Source organism: Mustela lutreola, chromosome 8 (genome assembly GCF_030435805.1).
Source record: "Mustela lutreola isolate mMusLut2 chromosome 8, mMusLut2.pri, whole genome shotgun sequence".
Lineage (NCBI taxonomy): Eukaryota > Metazoa > Chordata > Mammalia > Carnivora > Mustelidae > Mustela > Mustela lutreola.
The window spans coordinates 18,294,168-18,320,725 of NC_081297.1; the positions used below are offsets into that span (position 1 = coordinate 18,294,168).

General features: G+C 40.2%; 1 protein-coding gene across 5 annotated transcripts in view; it reads right to left on the reverse strand.

The window, feature by feature from the left end:
• Nucleotides 1-6,134: 6,134 nt before the first annotated feature.
• ARMC3 (armadillo repeat containing 3) overlaps nt 6,135-26,558 on the reverse strand; it is a 91,384-nt gene continuing 70,960 nt past the window's right edge. For 4 of the 5 annotated variants that reach the window (XM_059183937.1, XM_059183938.1, XM_059183936.1 and 1 more), the window contains 3 exons: nt 14,200-14,400; nt 11,915-12,077; nt 6,135-6,643 (listed from right to left, as the gene is read on the reverse strand). In XM_059183937.1, coding sequence (XP_059039920.1) covers nt 6,434-6,643; nt 11,915-12,077; nt 14,200-14,400 — 574 coding nt within the window. In that variant the 3' untranslated portion in view covers nt 6,135-6,433. Of the gene's footprint in view, nt 6,644-10,997; nt 11,122-11,914; nt 12,078-14,199; nt 14,401-26,558 lie in introns of all 5 variants that reach the window. The other variant, XM_059183939.1, reaches the window with a different exon arrangement.

Here is a 26,558-nt window from a genome sequence, read left to right on the forward strand (position 1 = left end):
GAATTTGGGTTGAACTTGCAGACAAAAGATTAGTGGATGATATTGAGGATAACTACCATACTTTCTCACCAACACTTCTTTGACTCGAAAGAAAATTTGGACGCATGAGTTATTGAGCTGATACACAAGTCATTGAACTGATCTATAATGTATTTACACAACATTTTATAAAAATGTATATTTTATAAAAAAATATATATATGAAAATTATAGAGACAATGGCTAGGATAGGTTTTCATATCCATGTGTTAATTATCTCTATTTTATACATGAGAAATTCCATAAAGCCTTTGATATTATAAGAATTGATCAGGCTTCTGGGAGACAAATCTCCATGAGTCTCCTTTGTTTCTGTGTGTCTTATAAACAGAGGCTTCCTAACTTCCCTTTGTTCCAGATTATCTTTTCAAGGATGTTGGCACACAGCCTGGAAAGATATGGTGTCTCCCTCTGGTGAAAGGGCAGGTAGGCTTACTGCCTATTATAAAAGAATGGGCTCTCTAAGCCCAGGGTCCCCCTCCTGAAATGCAATCCACTGCACTTATAGGCATCCTTCCGGGTCTATCCGGGTTATCCCCATGACACCTGGGAGTAAGGAGAATTAACCCACTGCCCTGGCTCATGCTGCTTGCTGTGCTATGAGTAACAAAGCCCTTTGTCTCTAACCCAGGAGTCTCATGTCTTATGCCAGTAACCATGAAACCATGGCAGTTAACTTGCCACTGGGGTAAAATCTCAGGCCCTTCACACTTTAGAAGACAGGAAAATTTCTTTTCTAGAGAGGTCAAATTTGTCAAATTTGTCCTCATCCTTATAGAAAAATAAGGCATGTGCTTTGGCATCTGTTAGATTAATATCAAGTAGGTCCATCTTAGAGCCTAAAGAAATAAAGGAAGACAAAATGGCAGTAGGTGGGGGGCGCCCTTGAATGTTAGCCAGGTGCTCAGAGACGAGGCTAAGTAGAGTACTACTGTTCCCATGTCCATACTCTTAAAATGCTCATCACTGAAAGCAAGGGTTGACGGACTGGCCCATGAACCAAATCTGGCCCACACCTTTTTCAGTAAGTAAATTTTTATTGTCTAGGCATTATTGGTAGTGCTTTGTGTGTGACAATAGCAGAACTGAATGGTTGCAACAGAGACTCCATGGTTTGCAAAGCTTAAAATAATTACTGTCCGGTCTTTTCCAGAAAACACTTGGTGACCTCTGGTCTAAAGAAATAAACAGATTCATGTAGAATAAAGAATTCCCCCAAAATGTGCTGAAGAGGTATGAGCAGAACATGATGTGGGCATAAAAAAGAGAGCCATAAACACAGGCACATTCATGTTTGTCCACACACACACACACACACACACAGACACACAAGCATGTACTCACGTGTGTACATGTCCCTTCCTGCCCCTAATCATACACCTGTCATTCGCCAGGTGGTCTTATTTCATCTCCACAGCTGGGCTAATTAGGCATATAGATTTGGGAGGAGAGCTGCTGGAGACAAATTCGGTCCAAATTTAAAACTTTGCTACTTACTAGCTGAGGGATTTTTTGATAAGTCACTTAACTTCTTTGAACCTCAGTCTTGTTACTTGTGAAATTCCTACACTTACAGGGTCCATGGAAGGATCACACAGAGGCATGAAATATTTGTTATTGTGTATCCCCATTTCCCAGCAGAGGAACTGAGGGACAGAGAGGTTGGGTATTTTTTTAAGGTCGCATAGGTAGGAAAAGGTAGATGCACAACTTAATTTCAGCTCTGGCTTTAAAATCTGGACCTTATTACTGCTATTATATTGCCTCTCAATATTATAGAATTCACACGTAAAATCACAATAGAATTTACCCTTTCTGACAATACTTATTTTTAAAATTGTGACTTGTGGGTTGTTTATTGGCAGATCCTACAGATCTCTTGTCCTGTCTGGGTTCTGCAAGAGCCTTATTTGAATTCATTATATTAATATATTCCCACCTAAGGCTTTGATGGTTATCCTTTGAAGTCAAGTCCATTTTTATTATTAAAATAATAACATTCATGGTTTTAAGAGTATAAGTCTAAGCAAAGTTTTGCCAGTTATTTATATAACAATATTCCGGTAATTTTAATGAGAGAATAGTGCTTTTAAATACTAAACTGTAGATAAGTGATTTGTTACTATTGCATTGTTTTAAGAATCAACCCCCAAACAGTGATATTTTCCATATAATTCTCATAGAGTCCATTGATCCTACCCTGAGCAGGGCTGAGTTAGAGGGGGGAAGAAAGCAATGATCACCACCAGTATGTATATTCCAGGCTTTCTGTGAAGACTTCTAAAGGAAAATGTACCATCTCCCCAAACCCCTTAAGTTGTATCCCCAGATACCCCTTGGGCAGAGGAATAGCCTGGTAATAATCTTGCTGTGAAACAAGTTAGCATATTTGGAGAATTCTGTGTCAATAAAAAGAAAAGGTCAGTACTCATTTGATTTTACATATTACTTTGAGCATCTAGAAAAGTGTTTCTCATTGATGACAATGCCACTTCTTTGACAAGGAAACAATACATTTGCCATCTGATGTGCGCTACTTAAAGTGCAGTATAGTCTCGAATCCTCGTTATGATACCTGCCCCAGAGTCGGAGGCCTGGGGAAAGAATTTTACTTAACTGTCCGTTTCTCCATGCATAGCTGCTTTAAAAAGTTAGATATTAATTTTAGGGGCGCCTGGGTGGCTCAGTTGGGTAGACATCCGACTCTTGATTTCAGCTCAGGTTATGATCTCAAGGTCATGGGATCAAACACCACCTTGGGCTCTGTGCGGGGTGTGGAGCCTGCTGAAGATTCTCTCTCCCTCTCTCCCTTTCTTCCTCCCCCCACCTCTAAAGAAAATAAAAGTCAGATATTAATTTTTTTTAAGATTTTTTATTTATTTGTCTTAGAGAGAAGCGAGAGCAAGCACAGGCAGACAGAGTGGCAGGCAGAGGCAGAGGGAGAAGCAGGCTCCCCGCCAAGCAAGGAGCCTGATGTGGGACTCGATTCCAGGACGCCGGGATCATGACCTGAGCCGAAGGCAGCCGCTTAACCAACTGAGCCACCCAGGCGACCCGTCAGATATTAATTTTAATGAAATGGTTTGATCTCCAGAAGAGAAACTGTGGCTTTTGATTCTGACAGAATAACAACAAGCTACTTATAGATTGTTTTGAAACCTCACAGCCACAATGGCTGCCAGAGTTTGCACACTGGCAGGTGTGCAGGGTAGGATTTAGGTGACAGGGTAGGATTCTCACTCAGATCTTCTTGGTTCCAGACATTACCCAATATTTCCTGGATCTAGTTCTGACCAAATTACATGGTATGTCAGCACAAAGCAGGTGATTCCTGCGTTGGTGGTGTAGTGGTTAGCACAGCTGCCTTCCAAAACAGGTAATTCCTGAAGAAGATCCTCGGCCTTTTCTCCTCCCACTGCAGTGGCTTAGAAGGTCCTATATTCCAGGCTGCTATTGGCCTGGGTCCTTGGGTGACTGTGTGAAGCAGAGCCCCTCTACCGACCTCTGTTTGACATGTAATGTGATAAAAGACAAGCTCCTGAGATCTGGGAATTGTTTGTTGCCACTGTATAGATGTCTTATTTAAATACTGTTGTTTTTGGCTATTCTCTAAGTGCATTGTCTTTTCCTCACTGGTTTATAGAAACTCTTTGTTAAGGATATTGACATGGTGTCTGTTAATGTATGCTGCAAATATTTTCCTCCTATGGTTTTCCTTTTTTTTTTTTTTTTTGCCAAACAAATATTTTTGCTTATGCTGTATTTTTCTGAACAGAAATTTAAAGTTTTATAGAGCTAAACTTGTCAGATATTTTCTTCTATGGCTTCTAGTTTATCTGTCAGAAATAGAGGATGTTCCTTTGCTAAGATAAAAATTTTCTCATAGTCATTTACTAAATAAGTTATCATTGTGTTATCATTGTGCCTTGCTCCTGGCAGAGGATTAGAATTAGAATTAGATTTATCAATAATAAATCTGTGTGTATATATATATGTATATATACACATATATAAAGATTTCATTTTTAAAATTTTTTTTTATGTATTCATTTGACAGAGAGAGAGAGACGGAATGTGCCCAGGCAGGGGGAATGGTGGGCAGGAGGAGGGGGAGAAGGAGGGTCCCCACTGAGCAAGGAGCCAGACATGGGGCTTGATCCCAGGACCCCGGGATTGTGATCTGAGCTGAAGGCAGACACTTAACCCACTGAGCCATGTTTTATATATACATATAAAATATGTATCTGTGTCTGTACTCTTGATATTGTTCTATTTTTATGCCCATTCCATACTAATTTCTTACCACTTTTTAATATATGTTCTGCTATATGATGCACCCAGTTCCTCTTCATTTATTGCAAATATTATTGGCATGCACATGCATTCATTCTTCCAGATAAAGTTTCCTATCTGTCAGGTTTCATAAAAGGCAATGTGCTGGGATTCTAAATGAGATACTAAATGTATATATTAATACGGGAAGCACTGAAATCTTTATATTGCTGAGTTTCCATCAAGGAAAATGATGTGTATCTTCATTTATTCAGATCTCATGAAATAGTTTTCCTTATTAAATCTATTTCTAGGTACTTTATACCTTGTGTTGCTATTGTGAACATGTTGTCTTTTGGTAACACAAAATAGATGAACTTCGAAGAACTGTCTCCAAATAGAATTTAAACTCAAACCTGCGCAATAATTTCCCAGAAGCCAGCTGAGAGAGACATTATACACAAATGTTTCTTAGATGAGAAAAGGGGCGGGGGATGGCCCTTGGCCTGTACCAGGCTGAAAAATACATTGTCTACCCGAACCGCAGCACAGTGGCTCCGACGGGAACTTTCGCTTCATTCCCTCTTGCCGTTAGGCCATTGCCTACAAAAACCCTTTTCAGGACTTACTAGGAGGTTGTTTTTCAACGATGTTATTTTCTATATTACATTTGTCATCTGTATGAAGCTCCCAAAGAGGAATTCCCCTGGTCTTTGTTCCTCCTGAGAAACTGCTTTGTGCTTTTAGCCAGCGGACCCTATTATAAATCATGTAACTGATAGCATTTCCCACTGCCTTGTCTGCTAGAGAGCTTAGCGTCAAATTTTCACCCACTGCTAACAAATGCATGGGATTTTCATGGATGCATTTGAATTCTAAGCTTATTCCTGGTCTTGTTGAACTTGCTTTCCAACACTTACGCCTGTTTTTCATTTATTTTTATCTTGTTACATCTTACATATCTTTGTAATCCACTCTAAATGTGTTCTGGATCAAAACAGACTTGAAAATGCTTAGACGGGTTTGCATCCTATAATCCATGCCCCAGTTCACGAAATTGCATGATAAATATAATTACCACACCATTTGATATAAAGAACTTTATTTTGAAATAAGGAAATACAAATTCTTTGAAGTTATACATCGGTTCATACAGAATCATCTCAGCCTTCATTTCTAAAACCAAGCTGACTTTTAAAAACCTTCTAGTAAAATGATTACAGTAAACTTGAGACTTCAAGTCAGGCTAGGATATGTGTACTTTAGGACAGTCATCATATTGCTAGTTTTTATTTCTCTTTTAAAATGTGTGTTTGTTCCCTTTTTCGCTCTCCATACTCAGAACACAATTTCTCACAAAGATTTACTCTCTTTTCCTTATCTGAAATTTTCCAAAAAAGGATTTTTAGGCTACACAAATGCAAACAGCTCATTTCATGGCCCAGCATGAAAATGTGTAAAAGCAAATCAGAATTGTTTTTAACTGGAGGTATATATTTAAGTAAAACACAGACAGGACAAAAGACACAGTTTATGGGAATAGGTTTTAGAAAGATTTTTAGTTCAGTGACATATATTAAGTGATTTCTTAATAATACATTTTTTATAGTGGGAACAACAAATTTTTAGAATTTGTAATACTAAAATCGATCTATAGATATTCGAACTATCAATACTCTGACTTAGTGAGACAAGACATAGTCTTAGTGACTGAAGACATAAAATACTATTGAATTTATTTAACCTAGTGTTCCTAAAGCTTCTGGACATGACAGGCATGAGGCCATGGGATTGTCCCTGGAATAGCGGTCAGCAGCTAGGTGTTTTACCACAAGGTTCCCAAAGGGCAGAGGCTCCTCAGGAAATAGTGGGATGGATGAATTTTGACAATAATAAACTTTACATGAGGGTCAGTGTGCGTAATAGGATCTAACCAGACTGAACTCTCGCCAAGAGCCTGAAATCAGAACCACCACCAAGTTCAATCCACGTGTCCTCGTTTCTACACAGAGAGAACATTTCTAATACTTTTATTTAAAGAAATAAAATCAATCGGTGAACTTCATAGGAAGTGTACATAATACATTTCTTGTGTGAACCCTTTTTTTGTTCTTTTGGTAGCTTAGAGATATATGTAAAGATCCGCTTCTTTACTTTTTAACTTCATCAGCCCGCCTGGATGGAACATGAGGTCAACGATATACACCTCAGGGGGAGGGAGAGCCCCAATCAGTCCCTTACGAGTTTCATTCATCAACTTAATTTCATTCCAAGCTCTGCCATACTCCCCACGAACCAGAGAGCAGCCGATGCCAATTTTATCAGCCAGCGCCTGTGGGAGAAAACACAAGAGCAACCAAAAGTGGGGAGGGAGAGGGACGGGGAAAAATCCTTAGCCGGAAAACCCACCTTGTTGAAGGTGAAACGTACAACTCTTGCAAAGAAGGGCTTAGAAAGGAGGCTGAAAAAAATGTGAAATGTTGTGATAGGAGCAAATACAGTATGATAAGTTCCCTTGTTCCCCGAGATCCTGTAGACTCAAAATCTCTGTGTAGGTCCTGCTGGGAAGTGACATTTTTCAGGCAGTTACGCTGCATTGTATCAGTACAAGATTGATAACGTCATTGGAGAAAAGCTATTCCACGGGCTTTCAGCACTACCACGCCTATCAATCTTTCTATGTTTCTAGGCTGCTCTGTGGGTGTGATATGCAGTGGGATAGAATGGAGGGATCAAATTGGTGGGGACCTTTTCCTGGCTGATTTATTCTGTGTGATGGGGACGGTGCCGTGCGCCATGGGTCCGTCCTTCTTGGGCTGCCTGATGCCACTTCCTCTGGAGTGGCTTATGGCCCTTGGAAGTGCTCTCTTCAGTTTGCCCTGATTTTGAGGTTATTTTAAAACGTGTCTTTAAAATAATCTGGAAACTTCTTAGCCACATCGTAGCATCTTAGCCACTTTCTAGTTGTTGTCAACTCAGGCAAATGACTCAGCCTCCCTGTGCTTCCATTTCTTCAGCTGAGAGATGAGAACAACAGAAGAGCCTCCTTCCTAGCGGGGTGTTTGTGGAGATGAAGGGGACGAATGCGTGACAAGTGTTTAGAGTTATGAATGCTGCAGAGTGGGGACTCAACAAGGGTTCCCAGTAGTAGAAGGCAAGAATTGTGTGGTTTTAATAACCCATGTATATAGTAACGTGATTTATTGATGATTTACAATGTATTGACTACACCGGGTAGACTTTTCTGGGTGGACCAAGATGATTAAGACATGGTTGTCCCTCTTAGAGCCTTCCGTCCTATCTAGTCTGAGCCTGCCTGATAGTCAACTCCAATACAACAGTATCCAAATGGATGGCGTTCTGTGGTATCATCATTTATAATAAGAAATACACATTGGGTCTTTGTCCCATTTCTGGCATGGAACTCCTAAATCCTTGGGATCTCCTAAGCGATGAGAACCATAAAAGTGTCTTTATGTTTATGAGGTGACTTCTGGACCACACTTAAGGATGGGGGCTGTCTGGCAGGGGAACCAATCTTAATTGGAGGGTTACAACATTCAGTCCCACCCCCACCTCTGGGGAGAGGAGAGGGGTTGCAGGTTGAATCAGTCACCTGTGGCAATGATTTCATCAATTGTGCCTATGAAATGAAGCTTCCCTGAAAACCCAAAAGGCAAGGGTTTGGAGAGCTTCTGGGCTGGTGACCATGTGGAGATCCAGGGAGTGTGGTGCACCTGGAGAGGGGCACCTAGGCTCCAAGCCTTCTCCCCATACCTTTATCCATGCATCTCTTCCATTTGGCTATTCCCGAGTTATATCCTTTTATGATAAACTGGAGATTTAGTCATCCAAATGTTTCTGAGTTCTGTGAGTGCCTCTAGCAAATTAATCAGCCCTGAAGGGGCTGTGTTCTCGGGAACCTCCAATCTACAGCAGCACAGATGACAACTGGCGCTTGGGACTGGTTGGCTGAAGTGTGTGTGGCAGGGATGGGACAGTGTTGCAGGACCGAGCCCATAACCTGTGGCATCAGATGCTGTCTCTAGGTGGGTAGTGTCGGAATTGAGTTGCATTGAGCTAGCTGATGTTGGAGGACTGGCTGGGTGTATAAAACTGCCCCCTAACCCCGGGTCTGCCACCCCTCCCCTCATTGGAACTGGTACTTGGATCCTCTTACATTCATTGTCTAGTGGGGTAGAGAGTTGAAAATAAACATGTTTTCTGAAATAATATTTATTGCTCTCTTAACTCCATGTCAAGGCCCTTTAAATCATCAAAATAATTCTATAAAATAGATGATGTTTTCCCATTTTAGATAGCATTTCTCATTTTATGGAGAGTAAAACTGAGGCCAGATCACTTTCCCGAGGAAGGTCACCATAAGTGGTGACCTGATGTGGAAGCCAGGGAATCTGTCCCCAGAATCTGAGCTCCTAAGCTCAGGGTGATCCTGCCTCCCACTGAGTGGAATGAATTTCCAGCTGAAAGTCTCCATCTTCTCTGTGAAGTGGGAAACAAGGTCCTCTGCTCCAAGAAAGAGGCAGAGATGAAAGTGTTAGTAGAAGGACAGGCAGGTGTAGGGCAGAGCTGCTGAGGAGAAAAGGGAAAGCTTGTGACCAGGAGCTGGAAAAGAGTGGCCAGGCTACATGACTGTCCATGTGAGTTGGGGATGCTGACTTGGCTGTGGCATTCCCCACTGTCAAGTTCCAAAGCCCGAGCATCACGGTGAAAAGGGCAAGCAATCCGACTGGGCCGTGAGGGAGCCCTACATTGAAGAGGGGTTGAGGAAAAGAGGTCACCAAAGGTGACTGAGGTGAGGGGGAGAGAGAGTTCAAAAGACTAAAGAGAGTGGTGTCAAGGGACAAGAAGGACCAGTGACAAATTTTTTGACAAATCAAGTAAGACAGACGATAGATTCCTGGGGTCCATTCTAACAGGAAGCCAAGGCCAGTGGGGGGACTGGCAAGGTAGTGGGGAGGACAGATGGGGTCAAGAAAGTGAGGGAAGTTGGTGAGCCAGTTATAAGGTCCAAGGATAATTCATCCAGGCTTCCAAGGGGGAAAAGCAAAGCCAAAAAGGAGGCAGCAGACTGGAAGAAAATAGGAGGATGAAGAGTATTCATAGGAGTGAATGATTTAGGAGGGCGGAAGGATAAGATTTCATCATTGGTATTGGCGGTCAGAATGTCAGGGGTGGGCAAGACCCGGCTATTGAATTGTGTGACTCCACGCAGGTGTGAGGGTAATAGGTTCAGTCTAGCATGATGAGACTGAATATTCATGCCCCTCCCCACCCCAAACACATATGCTGAAACCTTGATTCCCCAGCTGGGTGGTATTGGGAGATGGATCCTTTAGGTAGTCATGTTCAGAGGAGGTCATGAACATGGAGCCCCCCACTGTGGGATTAATGGTCTTGTAAGAGGAGGAAGAGATCAGAGCCTCCTGTCTGTCTGGGATGTGAGGACTCAGGCAGAACGTGGCCATTGCAAACCAGGAAGAGGGTCCTCACCAGATGCTGACTCCGCTGGCAGCCTGATCTTTGACTTCCCAGCCTCAGCAATTGTGAGAAAAAAGTGTTCACTGATTAAACCCCCCAGAGTATGGGATTTTGTGAGGGTAGCATGAGCACAGTAATACAGTGCCTGTGAGACACTAGGGTGCAGCCCACTGTGCGCAGACACACAGATCAGGAATCAGGAGAGGTTTGGGGGACAGAGGAAAGAATCTGGGTGCCTTTGGCAGTTTGTATTTAAGGCCATGTGAGCGGAGGACCTCACTGTAGGAAATATATAAAGTAAGAAAAGAGAAGGTCTTGGGTGGAACCGTGAGGGAGCCCTACATTGAAGAGGGGTCGAGGAAAAGAGGTCACCAAAGGTGACTGAGGTGAGGGGGAGAGAGAGTTCAAAAGACTAAAGAGAGTGGTGTCAAGGGACAAGAAGGACCAGTGGCAAATTTTTTGACATATCAAGTAAGACAGACGATAGATTCCTGGGGTCCGTTCTAACAGGAAGCCAAGGCCAGACTTCAGTGGGCTGAGGAGAAAAACTAAGGAAACAGAGGAAGGACAAGATGCTGAGATGACTCTGAATTTTGACCCAGAATGAGAATTATCTACATATAGAATCAATGTGGTAGGTTTGATTCAGATAGGCACGGGTTCAGGCTCCAGCTGGGCTTCTGGTTGACCTTGGGTAAGTTCCCTCTTTGAGTTCAGTTTTCTTGTCTTTCAAACAAGGGTAGTAATTTCAACCTTTGGCATTTCTGAGACTTTCACAATTGCATTTATCAAGTGCTTGACACGTAGTTCAAAATGATGGTGGTCATGGTAATAGGAGCTTTGGGAGTAGTTGTAGCTATGATGAGAAAAGATTTCTATTTCCTCTTTAAGTAGTATAGACTTAACTTTAGATTTTCAAGGAAAAACAGCTAATAGAGAGAAAGATTGAAGATAGGAGAAAATTCGATAAAGCAAGAAATCCAAGAAAATAGGGAAGGCTGGCATTTGGATTAGAGATCGAATTACCTTAGAACTGGAAACAAGATACACATGGATGTAAAGAGGTTTGTAGGTATTTGGGAGGGGGTAGGAATCTTTACATTCAGTCTATAGTTCAAAAACCATTTTTGCAGATTCCTTCTATAGTCCAGATACTTGAGACAATGGAGGAAAAAACCACCTACTTCTTTCTTGAATCTGATCCTTGTTGAGTGTCCTCATCTCAGTGACTAATGCCGTCATTACCAGTTGCCCCGCCCAGGACCTGAAAATCACGTTGTTCTTCTCATGCACTCCCTCATACCACACCTAGGCAGACACCAACTGTTTTCAGTTGTATCTCTTAAATCTCCCTGTACACTCACACCTTTTTTCACACCCTCACAGCTATGGCTGAAGTAAAGGTCATCCGTAGTTCTGGCTGCAGTGATCTTCCGGTTGGTCCTTCTGTCTCCAGTCCTGCCCCTGCTCTAATCAATTCCCCATTCTGTTGTCTGATTGGTGTTTCAAAATCACGTTACTGCTTTCCCCTTAACCACATTCAGTGGCTCTCACAGGGTCAAGTGCAAACTCCCATGGTGCTCTGTGATCTGCCTGTTGGCCTCACCCAACCTCTCCTCTTTCCTACATCCAGACAAACTACTCTGCATTCCTCCAATGGACCAGGGGCTCTCATTCCTGTTATTTTGTATAAAATGTTAGCTTTGTTTAGAATGCTCTTGTCTTCCTTCTTTACCTGCTGAATTTCTACGTAGTCTCTAATATTCAGGATGCATATCACTTCCTCCCTGAAACTTTCCCTGACACCTCCTTAGAACCCACAAGTCTCCTTAGGTAGCTGGCGTAAGGGCTACCAATTTCATATCTTTATATTCCCAGATCATAGAAGAGCCCTTGGCCTATAGTAGATGTATGATAAATGTTGAATGAATATGTTTCTGATAGTCTAACAAATATACACATGCATACATATCTCAAATAGAAGTAACTCTAAATGATAGGATTAGTATGAGCCAGTTAAATGTTAGCCGCTGGCTCACACCATCATGATAAAGACAAACAGTTTTACCTACTGGCAAATGAAACAAAACATTTTAAGTACCTTGAAAAGCAAAGCTCGATGGTAGAAGATTCCTTGTTTGATCAGTCCAATTGGTACAACATTGGATTTAAGTTGAAATTTTAGTTCACTTATATGAAGTTCCCAGCTGAAATCATGTAGTTTCTCTTTTGAAACTTTACCACCCATTTTTTCTGCCACATACCTGTTTCAGTTACATTGAGATCAAATTAATCAAGTTTAATATCTCACTTTAGATGCTTTGAGTATAACTATATGTGCAAAAACTGTATTTCCTCTGACTTTTATTATTGGCTTTATTTTTTTTAACGTACTATAAGAGTGTTAACATTATGCCTGTTGTCTTCAAACTATCATGTGTAAACTGAAATTCTCTTTCATTCAACACAATTCAAAACTCATTCAAACAAAGGAAGAAATAAATGTTAATTTCAATATTTACAACAAGATACAAATCAATATCATACTAAATTTGTATCAGAGCAGTCTTCAAGTTCTATCTTGCTCTTGAAAAATATTTTCAAACGTTTCAATCTGAAATCCAAGGCATTGTACTAAATATGGTCCTTCTTTTAAGGAATTTGAACAAAGGGATAATAAAAACACACTGGAAATTTTCCCATTGGGAATATATTTGGAAATATTTTCAAGTCCTATAAGTGTTTTCCTTTTAAATTGTCTTATTTTTTTTTTTTTTTATTTAGAGGCATTCATGTAACACTGAAGTAAGAGGAGAGTGGAAGGGGGCAGAAGGAGAACTAATTAAGTTGGGTGGCGTGCTTTGCCTGGGGCTTTCCTCCTTATTGGAAGCTCTCCCAGCAGAAGTTAGTATACACACCTCCAAAAATCCTCTGTTGAAGGCTCCTACATCTTGGAGTAGAAGCAGAATTGCAAAGTTTAAGAAAGAATTTCCTCTTGCTGTCCATAGGATCAAGCAAAGAAGAGCCATGCGAAAACCAGAAAGGGGTGGGGAAAGAGCTGGCCCATGGGCTCCACCAGGAGTCCTGTAACGAATGCTGGGAACCAAAGGCACAGGGACAAAGCTCTGGATCTCGCTGCATAAAGGGCTCAGGTTAAAAAAACAAAAACACACAATTATTTGGGAATGATGAAAAGTGTTCCTGATAGGAACAGAGCATGGGACATCTGACAAATGCTGAAATGAGCTCAGAGTTCTGCGCACGTCATCACTTCTCAAGGACATCAGGAAAACTTCCATCGCCAAAAATGTTCTCTTCCAGTTCTGGCTGCCGAGAAGTCAATGATCTGGCGGCTGTGTTTCTTGCAGTTGTCACACCCAGGTTTGATGAGTGCAAGGCACGTCTACTTGGAGTAGATCCAGGCTCTCGTGGAGACTACAGCTGTTGTAGGATCCAGTAGCTCACTTACGGGTTGTTGGTGCCAGCTACAGAGGCCACCCTCCGCTTCCTGTGATTCCTAATCCCTAACAGCTACCAAGTCCAGTTCTCAGATTTCTCTTAGTGGACTCACATTAAATGCTCTAATGAGGAAGGCAACGTCACCTGGTGTCCGCAGAGCGTGGAGCCTGCCCGAACAGCCACCCCTTAGAGCGTGCACACCCTCACTTGAGAGCAACGCAAAATGCAAAATACCAGACATCTATCTGATCAAAAAATCAGTGATCACTATTTGTATCAGAAAAGAATTTGTGGGGCTGGGGTAACCTGGTGATGGGCATTAAGGAGGGCATGTGACGGAATGAGCACTGGGTGTCATAGAAGACCGATGAATCACTGAACTCTACCTCTGAGACGAAAAATACACCACATGTTAATCCACTGAATTTCAACTTAAAAAAATTTAAAAAAAGGAAATAATTTGTGAGTTTGCAAAGAATTCACAACAGGATTCTTTTAAATCATGAGCACCCCATGTACCTAAGGGGTAATTTAATTTTTTCTTTCTTTCTTTTTTTAATTTTTGGAGTAATTTAATTTTCAAACTTTTGATTCATTCCTAACTTCTCCAGGATCACATTGAACGATGCCTTAATGGTTTAGCTGGAGAAAATGACAAAAGCATTTTTCTTTAAGCAATTTCCAGCTCCTAGCTCTGATTCTTGGCGGAAATGGGACCTAAAATAGAAATTGGGCATTTTTTCAATTTATTGTGTTTCTGCTTCAGGGTCAGAAGTGGGGGCCAGTAATTATGGTGTTGTTAGCTGAAAATGGGCTAAGAAATGCAAACCACTAAAAAAAACTAAAAAAAACTAAAAAAAACTAAAAAAACCACTAAAAACTTTGCTTCAGAAACTTTAAATGCCTATGTAGATAGAGACAACTTACTTGGCAAGAGCCTCAATCTGCTCCTTGATATTCGTTATGGGGAATATTGACTTGGTCACTTCATACACATAAACACAGAAGTCCGGGTCGGAGGGAGGGTACCATTCTTTATCGGGGCTCCCTTCTCCGATCAGTTTGGGGACTGCTGCAACCTCTTCTTCCTCCTTCACTTTTTCCTCTTCTTTTTTCCCTCGGCCTTTCCTTTGAGAGGAAACAGCAGCAATCAGAGTCATGAAATGAACAGGCAGTAACTGCGCTCCGAGTTCATCTGAAGAGCACCCAAGAAATAGAGTATTTTATACCTTAACGACTGTATCATATGCAGCTTTCAAATTTTTGATGACAACGATAGCATTTTATAGTCTCTATATTATGTAAGAGAAATTAGCTTTCAAGATAATATGACGTGACTGATATGTATTATGAAAATAGTACACTGGTCTTGCCTACGATTGCCTAGCCAGATGTCTGGTGCGTAGTAGGTACGTAATAAACATTTATTGAATCGGGAAAAAATAGGTGGCCTCCTCAGGGAGTCTAAGCCAGTCTTACATCCTTTCTTGCTTCAGTTGAGACCTTCTGCAGGAAGAGTCTGAATCACTGTTTTTTTAAAAAAAGAATGATCCAAAACATGGAAAAAAAGCAAAATAAAATAAGGCTGACATCCATGTCACACAGGAGTGAAGATTTACCTAAGCTTATCTTTTTTCTTTTTTAAAGATTTTATTTATTTGACAGAGAGAGACAGCACAGGCAGGTAGAGGGAGAGAGAGTAGTAGAGAGAGACAGCACAGGCAAGTAGAGGGAGAGAGAGTAGTAGGCTCCCCAATGAGTAAGGAGCCCGACGCAAGACTTGATCCCATGACCCTGAGATCAGAACCTGAGCCAAAGGCAGTGCCTTAACCGACTGAGCCACCCAGGCATCCCTTATCTAAAGTTTATCTGGTGAAGTGCACTTAATTCTGTACTTAGGAAAACTGGAATGTACTTAGTTGTAAAGATAGTTTAATTAAAACATTCCGTGAATTAATTGCTTCAAACTTAGAGAATTTGCTAGCTAACATGTGTTTGTTTAGTAGAGATGCAAACTGTTTCTGTGGATTGAGAAGATCTTGCCAGAGGCTATAGTTTATTATCCTGTAGGATGCTAACTAGCTGTTGTTGTTGTTTTTTATGTAACTCAGTGATCTTTTCCTAACATTCCTTAATTAAACTGGATATAAATACCTAGATCCTCAAATGTCCTTTGGACCAAATGTCCTTTGGACTAATATTAATGTCTTACTGGTTCCCTCATTAACTTATGAGCTGGGCAAAAGTAATGACATGTGTTCTTATTCCAAGTAACATGGAGTAGGCACATTTAATCCTGTTCCTCCTACTGAATACAGTCCATCAAACCTGGACAGGATTCGGCCACTACTTGAAGACTCTGAAAAGCAAATGGTAGCAGGAAGATCTGAGAAAATCTTTTGAATTATTACTGAACAGAAGGTGAGTTTATTTTTTCCTCCAGTATTCTCCAAACCAGACACAGCTCAAATCTGGAAGTAGGCATTCGCACAGACAGAGCTCAAGGAGGAGCCCTCTTGAGAAACAGGAAAGACACAGGGTGGAGGAAAGCTGTGTTTTGTTGTGTTCTTTTTTTCCCCCCTCCATTCTTTTGTGCCCCAGCCCCTAAGGAATCCTGTGACAGTGGTGGCAGTGGTGACATCAGCATTTCATAAGAACCTAAAATAACTTTATACTTGCTCAGCCCTCATGTTGCTTGGCTGGAGATATAGGGGCAGTCATGGTAAGAGTACAGCAGGGCAGGATAAATGAAGTTTTCTGGCTTGAGGACCAAAAAGAAACCTCCAAGGAACCAACAAAGACAAGGGAGATCACGAAGAGGGAAAAGCTCAGGGAAAAAAAATCAAGTTATTTATGAATTCTTGGGCTTACCCGCTGCCCACCCCCAAGCTGTGTATACATAGTTCTGACCCTAAACAGTACATCACAGATTTTAAGGATGGAACAATGGAACTGACCACCACCCAAATCCTAAGCTGGACACACAGTCAGGACTGTTCCAAATAGCACTGCCAAGCTTTTGGAAACCAGACGGACCGTGGAAATGACAACCCACAGAACACTGGCTGAAACTTGCTGAAGATTGGAAGCAGCTGGGTCTGGGTGCCTGACTGTCTCAGTTGGAAGAGTGTGTGATTCTTGATCTTGGGGTCGTGAGTTTGAGCCCCCATGCTGGGTGTAGAGATTAAGTAAATAAAATACAACTTAAAAAAAATACAACTTAAAAAAAAAAAAAGAAGAAGAAGAAATCAACTGGGTCAACTACTGGTTAAAACAGACACACAAAAAAGACACTTTTCTTAGAAGGCATATAAGACTCATTCACTAATATCTTGATTACTGTATTTTTATCACAAATCATTAAATCAGAGAGATTCAACTTTATTCTTCTTTTTCAAAATTATCTTATATACCTTCCCATAAAGTTTTTAGAATTAGCATGTCTGTATCTACAGAAAATCCTACTGGAATTTTGATGGAATTATACCAAATTTATAGATCAATTTGGGAGAAAACTGACATTTTTACTATGTTGAATTTTCCAACACATGAACATGGTATATCTCTTCACTCATTCAGTGACTCTTTGATTTCCTTTGTATTTGATGGTTCTCAATGTATAAGTTTTGTTTCACTTTCATTTTTATTTCATATTTCCTTTTGAAATCTATTAAAAATGGTAGTCGACAAATTTTGGGGTTTCAATTTTTTACTGTCAGTATATAGAAATAGGATTTTTGTGTATTGACCTGATATCCTGATCTGTTGCTAAACTCACCTATTAGTCCTATGATGTTTTTTAAAAAGTAGATTCTTGGGGCACCTGGGTGGCTCAGTGGGTTAAAGCCTCTGCCTTTGGCTCAGGTCATGGTCCCAGAGTCCTGGGATTGAGCTCTTTGCTCAGCGGGGAGCCTGCTTCCTTCTCTCTCTCTCTGCCTGCCTCTCCATCTATTTGTGATATCTCTCTCTGTCAAATAAATAAATAACAACAACAAAAAAGTAGATTCTTTTCTTAACAACAACAACAAAAGTAGATTCTTTAAGGATTTTCTTTTCTTTTTTTTTTTTTTTAAAGATTTTATTTATTTATTTGACAGACAAAGATCACAAGTAGGCAGAGAGGCAGGCAGAGAGAGAGGAGGAAGCAGGCTCCTCACAGAGCAGAGAGCCCAATGCACGGCTCAATCCCATGACCTGAGCCAAAGGCAGAGGTGGTTCAACCCACTGGTTCAACCCACTGAACCACCCAGGCGACCCTCTTTAAGGATTTTCTATTTAGACTATCTTGTTGTCTGCAAATAGGAATTATTTTTCCCCCTCACTTTCCAATCTTCATACTTCTAAAAATTGCCTTATTGCAATGTGCAGGCCTTCCAATACAATGTTGAATAGGAGTGATAAGGATAGTTATCCTTGATTTGTTCATGATCTTGTCAAAAAAGCATCCAGTCTTTCACCATTAAAATATAATCAGTAGTTTTCTTCACCCCCCCCCCCGCCCCGTGGATGCCTTTCATCAGATAGAGAAAGTTCTCTTATATTCCTGTTTTGCTGACAGTTGTATTTTTTTTATCATAAATAATGTTGAAATTTGTCAAATACGTTTCTGCATCAATTAATATGATCATGGCGGGTTTTTTTATACTGTCAATATGGTAGATTACATTGATTTTCAAATGCTGAACCGGCCTTACATTCTTGGGATAAACTCCTTTTGGATGAATTATTCTTTTTATGTATTGCTGGATTCGATTTGCTAATATTTCATGGAGGACTTTTACATCTGTATTCATGATTCAGCAGTAATTTTCTTTTTCTTTTTTAAAGATTTTATTTTTTTATGTATTTGTCAGAGAGAGAGCAAGCGCACAAGCAGGCAGAGGCAGAGAGAGAAGCAGGCTCTCCGCTGAGCAAGGAGTCTGATGCGGGACTTGATCCCAGGACCCCGGGATCATGACTAGAGCCAAAGGCAGTGGCTGAACCGACTGAGGCACCCAGGCATCCCCATAATTTTTTGTATAACTGCCTTTTCTGATATTGGCATTAGGATAATACATTGGGAAACATTTTCCCTTATTTCCTGGAAAAAGACTATTTGGAGTTGTTATTAATTCTTGAAATGTTTAGCAGAATTTACAACTAAAACCATCAAGGTCAGGAGATTCTTTTTAGAAATGGTTTTATGAATTCAATTTCTTTCATAGTTCTGGATTATTTAGTCATCTATTTCATCCTTGGTGAGTTTTAGTAGTTTGCAGTTTTTGATGAATTTGCTCATTTCCTCTAAGTGGCTGAATTAAAGTGCTCATAGCATTATCCTTCAATGTGTGTAGGGTTTGTGATGATAAATCCTTCTTTCATTTCTAATATTGATAACTTACATATTTTCTTTTTTATGTTTTGTCAGTCTTGCTAGAAGCTTTTCAATGTTATTGATGTTTTTTAAAGAATAAGCTTTTGATTCCATTTGCTTTCTCTGCAGTTTCTCTGTTTTCAATTCCATTGATTTTGGCCCTTTTTATTTTCTTCCTTCTCCTTGTATTGGGTTTTCTTTGCTTTTTTTTTTTTTTTTTCCTAGTTTGAGGTAAGAGCTTAGCTTACTGACTCAAGACCTTCCTTTCATTTTAATACATTTAGTAAAATAAATTTCCCTCTAAACACTGCTTTGCTTTTATCCCACAAATTTTGATATGCTATATCTTCACTTTCATTCAGTTCTTTGTAGTTTTAAACTTCCTTTGAGACTGTTGTCCCATAGTTTATTTAAAAACGTGTCATTCAATTTCTGCCCATCTAGAGATTTTCTTGTTGTCTTTCTGTTGTTAATTTCTAGTTTGTTTCTATAATGGTCAGAGATCATATCCTGTATGATTTCAATTATTTTAAAGTTGCTTAGCTTTGTTTTATGACCCTGGATATTTGTAAATGTTCCACATGAAGTTGAAAAAAATACGTTTTCTGTTGTTAGTGGTGGAGTATTCTACTATATATTGATTAGATCCTATTTATTGTTGTTCAAATCTTTTATATCTTTGCTGATTTCAGGTCAAGTAGTTCTGTCAGTTGCTCAGAGGAGAGTGTTGAAATCCTCAGCCATAATTTCGGACTTGTCTATTTCTACTTTCTGCTCTATGAGTTTTTGCTTCATGTATTTGAGGATCCGCTGTTTGGTGCTAACATTATTAGACCATTATGTCTTCCTCGTGGATTAACCCATTTTGCCATATGTAATGTTCCTCTTTGTCTCTAGAAATTCTCTTTGCTCTGAAGTCTACTTTATTACATATTAAAAGGTCACTCCTGCTTTTTAAAAAATTAATGTTTATATGGTATTTTTTTCCATCTTTTCACTTTCAACCTACCTATACCAATGAATTTGAAGTGAGTGTCTTTAAACAGCATATAGTTCCACATAACATTTTTTAAAAGATTTTATTTTTAAGTAGTCTCTACACCCAACATGGGGCCCAAACTTACAACCCTGAGATCAAGAGTCACATGCTCTACCAACTGAGGCAGCCAGGTGCCCCTCCATTATAACTTTTAAATCCACTCTGCCAATCTCTGCCTTTTGATTGGTTCTTACCCCTGTTTTTCCTTTTTTGACTTTTTGTTGGTTACCTGAACATTTTTTTAGTTTTCCACTCTGATTTATTTGCACCATTTTTGAGTATAGCTCTTTGTATTGGTTTGTAGTGGTTACTGTAAGATTTTAGTACACATAGGTGGTTTATCACATTTATCTACATTTTACCACTTTGAGGGAAGCGTGGGAACCTCACATCCATGTAGGTCTCTTTACCTTTCTTCATTTTTGTTTCAATCATCAAATATGGTTTATAAAACTCATGAGGAAATAGACAGGCTATTGTGTATACCCATATTCCAATTCTTTTTGCTATTCCTTCTTTCTTCCTTGATGCTTCCAGTTTCTTTCAACATTTTCTTCTTGTTTGAAGAACTTCTAGTAACTAGTCAGTATGTAAAGGTAGAACTATCAGGAATAAATTCTTTGTTTTCCTTTGCTTGGAAATGTCTTTACTTCCCCCTCTTCGTTGCTAAAGGATAGTTTTCGAAGAGACAGAAGACATGGTTGATTTCTTTAGCAGTTGAGAAATATTATGCCATTTCCTTTTAGCCTGAGAGAAATGTACTGCCATTCAAACTGGAGTTTCCCTATAGGAAACTGGAGCATGCGCTTTTATGAATTTTGGATTCCATGACTCAGGGGGACTTCCTTGGGCAGAGCTATCTCCCACATGAAAATTGCATCCTATGCTATGCTAGCAGAAAGGGAGGGAGGACAAGGAAACCTCTGTGTGATTTCTATAGCCTTTGCTTAAGTGTGTCTTTTTCCTGCAGCTCCTGTATTATATCTTTTGCTATAATAAATCTAGGCCATAACTATATATAAATATAAATATAAATATAATATATCCCCAGCTAGCCAAGAAAATGGGGCTAGGTCAGGTGAATTTCCTAAATTATGTCCTTGCAACTATTGAGCATTCTGTTCCACAAGCAGTACATTGGCAGGAATTATCTTTAAGTATTTCTTGAAGTACAAGGTGAAGGGAAAGGGGGTCAGCTAATGGCCACATGAATTTTCTCTTTATTTTGATGTAAAAATACAAAAATAATTTTATGAAATGCTTTTGGAGAATTACACAAAACTCTGTGATCATAACAAATACTAAAAGTTTTATATTTTCTTTTTTAAATTTATTATTTATTGGAGAGAGACAGAGGGAGAAGCAGGACTCTGCTGAGCAGGGCCTGATCTTAGGACCCCAGGACCAAGACCTGAGCCAAAGGCAGATGCTTAACTGACTGAGCCTCCCAGGAGCCCCAAGTTTTATATTTTCTAATTCAATATTCTCTTGACTATAGCTAAGTAAAGGGTTGAGCCTAATCATGTATGAAATGCACTCACCACATATTATGGTAAAATCTTTAAGCAAAAATTCGTATTTTTCCAGCTCTACCATCTAAACACTTTCCTTTGTTTTTTTGTAAATGGAACATCTTCACACCCATAGGAAGACTTTAGGAAAAAACGAACGACCACTGGAAGGTCAATTAGAATGGTGGGAAGCATATTTAGGTTTACCTGTTCAGGGTAAACCCAGTTACAGGGTAGCTTTGTAATATTGGACAATTTGACTCAGAGCCACCTACAAAACAAAGCAGGTTGTATTTCTCACAGAGTGTGCCTCCAGGAGAAAGAAAGAATGATTTGGCACGTAGAAGATGTTAGCCAGCACACAGGGCTAAGTGCATCATGGAGGGCAATCTTATTGAGTGATTAAAAAGGGATAATTTAATGGAGCTCTTGAACTGTAGTTTCCCACAGCTCTTTATGGAAGTATTTCATTTGGACTTCTTTCCCATGAAGTCTGCTCAGTTGTGTTAATGAGGGCTTTAATACTTAAAGGAATTTCATTTCTAAATAAATATGGAAACAAGTGCTCAGAAATAACAAAATTAACTCTCGTAAAATTAATCCTCAGAAAGAACATCAATTTGTGATTAAAGATAGCAGGACTTTTAACTTTCTTACAGGGGCTTGAACAAAACTACCTCAGAAAACAGAGATTTACTGTGGGAATCTAGAACAATAAAGATCGTTTCTGTGTTCATAGGTGGATGGGAAGGTAGGCAGCTAAGATTTGTCTGGCTCCAAATTGTGCATTGACATTTTCAAAGTTTAATCACTCACTCCTTTTTGACATCATCAACTATTTGAATAAATTAGAAGGCAAGCCTGCTGGGAGAACTGTAAGTCATGAATCTGGCCCACATGGGGTTTCAATTTAGGCAGGAAGATCTTGGTATATGAAAAATAACTATCATGCCTGGTATTGATCAATAAATTCCACATGGGTGATAAAAATATGAAACTCAAGATGTTCTAGAAATCTATCCCCATTGGGCATCCTGTTCCACCTACCCAAAGAGAGTATTGTACAAAGTGGACACACAATGTATTCTGGGCTTAGAAGGATGCATGTGTGTGTGTGTGTGTGTGTAGTTTATTTTGTCATTTGTCAATGTCCCAGTAAGGTGTAAGCTCTTTGAAAACAGAGGTTTTGTTCACTGCTGTATCTATAACACTAGAACAGCTCCTAGTACCTAGTACAGTAAATATTTGCTGAATGTATGAATAATCTCAAGAAAAGAAGGTAAGAAGGTATTTAAATATGATTAAGATGTTAAGGGTGATTAAGAGACAGTATCTATTTCTGAAAGACTTTTGTAGTCAGTCCAGATTTGGGGGGGAAGAGAAAAAATGGCTAAGCTAAGGTTAAAAAGAAGGGCTTGAGGGAAATTATTTTAAAAATAAAAATATTTTAGGAAGTCACGATGATGAAGATCAAGACAGAACAGCAGAAATGTTTAAGTACATGTGGTAAATTTCTAGAAGACTCCAGAGATAAACAAAATGGAAGGAAACAAAATAGAGACAGGAAAGCAATAAACTTTTAAGTGTGTATAATAAACTCACACACAGTCAACTTAAATATTTATGAAAATTGGTCTGAGTACAAAAATACAGCACAGATAGAACTTATAATACATTTACAAATAGGTATAGTAAATGTTTATTGCAAGGAGAATGGTCTTCATAAAGAAAAGCTTCAGAGGGCATATTAGATTTGTTGGCTCCGGTGAAGCCTAGGAATGTATCAAGAATAAAGAGGAAACTAATCACCTCTCCCATGAGTGTTTTCCCACGAAGGACAGCATGACTGAAACCTTCACATGCAAAAATAATCTGGTTGCTGGTTACCCAGTGAGACCATGTTGCTTCCAGATTTTAATTTACGTAGAATATGGTGACGATATTCATGAGGAGAAAGAGAAAAATCATTCCTTCCTTATCCATATTAGGCTACCCCCACACACATAATTGATTTGCTTGTTTCCCATCCCTTCTCTCCACTTCCTTTCAAGAAGTTAGCCACTTTGTGGTCTTAGATGGCTCATCATTCTTTGTCAGTACCTCTCAGTAACTTCGTGGTAACATTAAACATTCTCAGATGAATAGAGTTAAAATGTTTTATTCAATCTCCACAATCCAAAGGACTAATAGTCACAAGACAAGAAGGGTTGACCAAAAGACAGACAACAAGATTATGACCAACCTATCTCCCCAGTGGACCCAGGAATAAGAAGGGGTAAAGGTCTGGACATACACTTATCACTTAAGTATGCCAGGCAATGGTTTAGGCACTGGGCAAACATAGTTTCACTTACTGTCACAGAACCTCTATGAGGCAAGGATCTTTTCTGTTTTAGAGATAAGAAAACAAAGGACCAGTTTTGTCTGAACGTAAAATGTGTGTTCTCCTTCATGCTAACAATCTGTTTGAATGTTGGGAGTACATTAGGGTTTATCTTCAAGTGGGGAGAAGATTCTGGGACAAGGAGTATATCAGGGTTTATCTTCAAGTGGGGAGAAGATTCAGGGACAAGGGGTACATCAGGGTTTATCTTCAAGTGGGGAGAAGATTCAGGGACAAGGAGGAGAATGGAAATGGTGTGAGAAGAAATAATTATCTTCATTTATTTACTTATTCTCCTGGGGCATTTTGGGAGGGAGTCAAACCTCTATTCCCTTCAACAACCAACACTCAATATTTGAAATTATTTATGAATATTTAATCTATAAATATTTCTTGACTGTCCCTGGTGTTCATAATATTAGTCTAGGCTCTACGACTATAAAAATGAAAAAGGCCTGGTCCCAGGTCTCAAGTTGTCCATTGCTGAGTAAGAAAGACAAATAGATCAAAAGCAAGTAGTTCAGGTTACATATGAGACCATTTGCATTCACGAAGGAGTGAACACAAAGAGAATACCTAACGTGGGGTGACTAGGGAAGGCCTCACAAAACAAAATATATAATGAGTCAGAATTTGCCATGCAAAAAAAAAATAATAATAATAATAATAAAAATTTGCCATGCTTAGGAGACATGTAAGACAATCAGAAGGGGCGCCATGGTGGCTGTTTGGACTTCATCTGGAGGATGACAGGGAATCATTGCTTTAGGCAGAATAACATCATCAGCCTTTCATTTCAGGGAAGGTAATTCAGGGGGTAGCATGGAGGATGGGTTTGTGGAGGGCTATACAAAAGGCAGAAGAATCTTACAAAAAGGAGGTTAGTGACTTGAGATGTAATACAAAGGCCTGAACTGGGGACATAAAGGTGAAAATGGAGAAAAACCATGACTTAAGAGACATTGAATGCATGGGACTGAGAGTCAGTGTAGGACAGGAAAGGAAAAGAAGGACTTTAAGATGATTCCGAGGTTGAGCAATTACATGGGAAGATGGTAACATTCACCAGCCTAGGGAAGAGAGGAGGAGGAAGTTTGGCAGTTGGGGGAACAATGAGTTTCATTGGGAACACATTGCTTACAGGGCAGCAGGAGAGAGAAGGCTGGACTCAGGAGAGGGGTACATACATGTCAGCAGTCGCTAAAACCATGGAGAGTGAGAGTGGGAGTACATGAAGAATCCTGGAGCATGTCAGCATATAAGGTAGTTGTGATGGGTAGATGAGGACATAACAAAAAGGGCCAGAAAAGAGTGGACTTACCATCAAACAAGAAGGTAGGGATCAAATGAGATAAACATGTGAGTAGTACAGAAAAATCCAACTATCAAATATTGTAATTAAGAACCCATGGCTATCCGAAGATCAGCACTTTGAAAAACTCATTTAAATTCTAGCTAGTTGACAAAGAGTTCAATATTGGTTTCAGAAGTAGCGTTCAGTGGTTCATCATTTACATAAAACATGCATGTCTCATCATCACAAGGGCCCTCCTTAACCCTAATCACCCATCTAGCCCATCCCCGACCCATCTCCCTCCATCAATCCCCAGTTTGTTCTCTATAGTTAAGATCTTGTCTCTCATAGTTTGTTTCCCCCTCTCTTTTTCTGCCTCCCTGAAGATCAACATTTTGATATTTACAAGTACACAAAATAACTTTCAAACCGGTTGGACTGTCCATTCTCTCCCAAAAGATTTAGGATTAAGAACCAGACTAAGCTATAAGAAAAACAAGACGATATTCTGCCAAGAATAGCAGAATCACCAAGGATTAAAGCTGATACGCTATCAGAGGCCCCAGAGGGAAAAGTACACTTTGACTGATGATGTTAAGTACAATATATGTGCAATGGTCTCCCATCAGACAAGTGCCTACCCTTCCCTTATCAAGAGGGCAGAAGGCCAGTTCTTCCCCAGGGCCATGGCTGGGTAGACCAAAGGGAGACACCTGCCTCAAAGCCAGCCCATACCTTGTATGGCCTATGAAGGGGAAGATGGTCTCTCTGACAAGTATGCACTGGATAGTTGTTGGGCTTTAGAACTGAAAGTTTGCTTGGAACTGGAGCCAGATCTGTCCCCATGGCAAACCAAAGTCCCATAAAAACTACGGTTACAGATGAGGCCGTAGCCAACAGAAAGTCAAGGAGGATAACAAAGCATCTGTAAAGAAGATGCCACACACATGGAGAGAGAAAAAGAGAGGGAGACACACAGAGACTCTATTGACTTCCTCCCAGCTCCCGTCCTCGAGGGGATGGCTGCATTTCCCGCATCGGACTCTGGAGTCTCCTCCGCATCCCTGCAAGGGCTGAGTGGACTTGGGCTCCGTGCAACTGTCTCCTACAACTGTACTGACTTTGCTGAGTGTCTCCTCTGCGCCAGGCACTGCTCTATACACTTTCCGCACGCTAATTTATTTAAGCCTCAGAACACCCTATGTTATGTCCATTGTACTGAGGGGGGGGACGCTCAGGCAAAGAGAAGGTAAACAACTTGCTCAAGACACACGGTTTATCACAGTGGACCTTGTCAGAAATAATCCTTTCCGGCAGACGTTCAGATTTCTATCCTCTTGAAGAAACAGGAATGCCTCTGTATGCCCACCAAGCCCTGGGCTAAGCACTAGGGATGGAAAGAGAAATCACTCAAGTCAGAACATGGTCTTGTCCTCAAGGAGGTCTCCATGCAAGTAGAATGAAGCACAGAGAAGCCCAGGGAGGAAAGTTAAGACAGGAAGAGAAGGTGGGGGGCGGGGCAGGATGAGGAAGGGAGGGGAGAGGCAGGAAGGGGCGGGGAGGAGGGGAAGGGCAGAAAGTATCAGTCCTGGAGCAAGAGGGGCAGATAAGAAGCAAAGGAGACTGACAATAGAGAATGAGGTCAGAAACAGACGAGAAACAGCTCTGAGGTCTGAGGAGAGCAAACCACTGCCCGGACCTCAGGA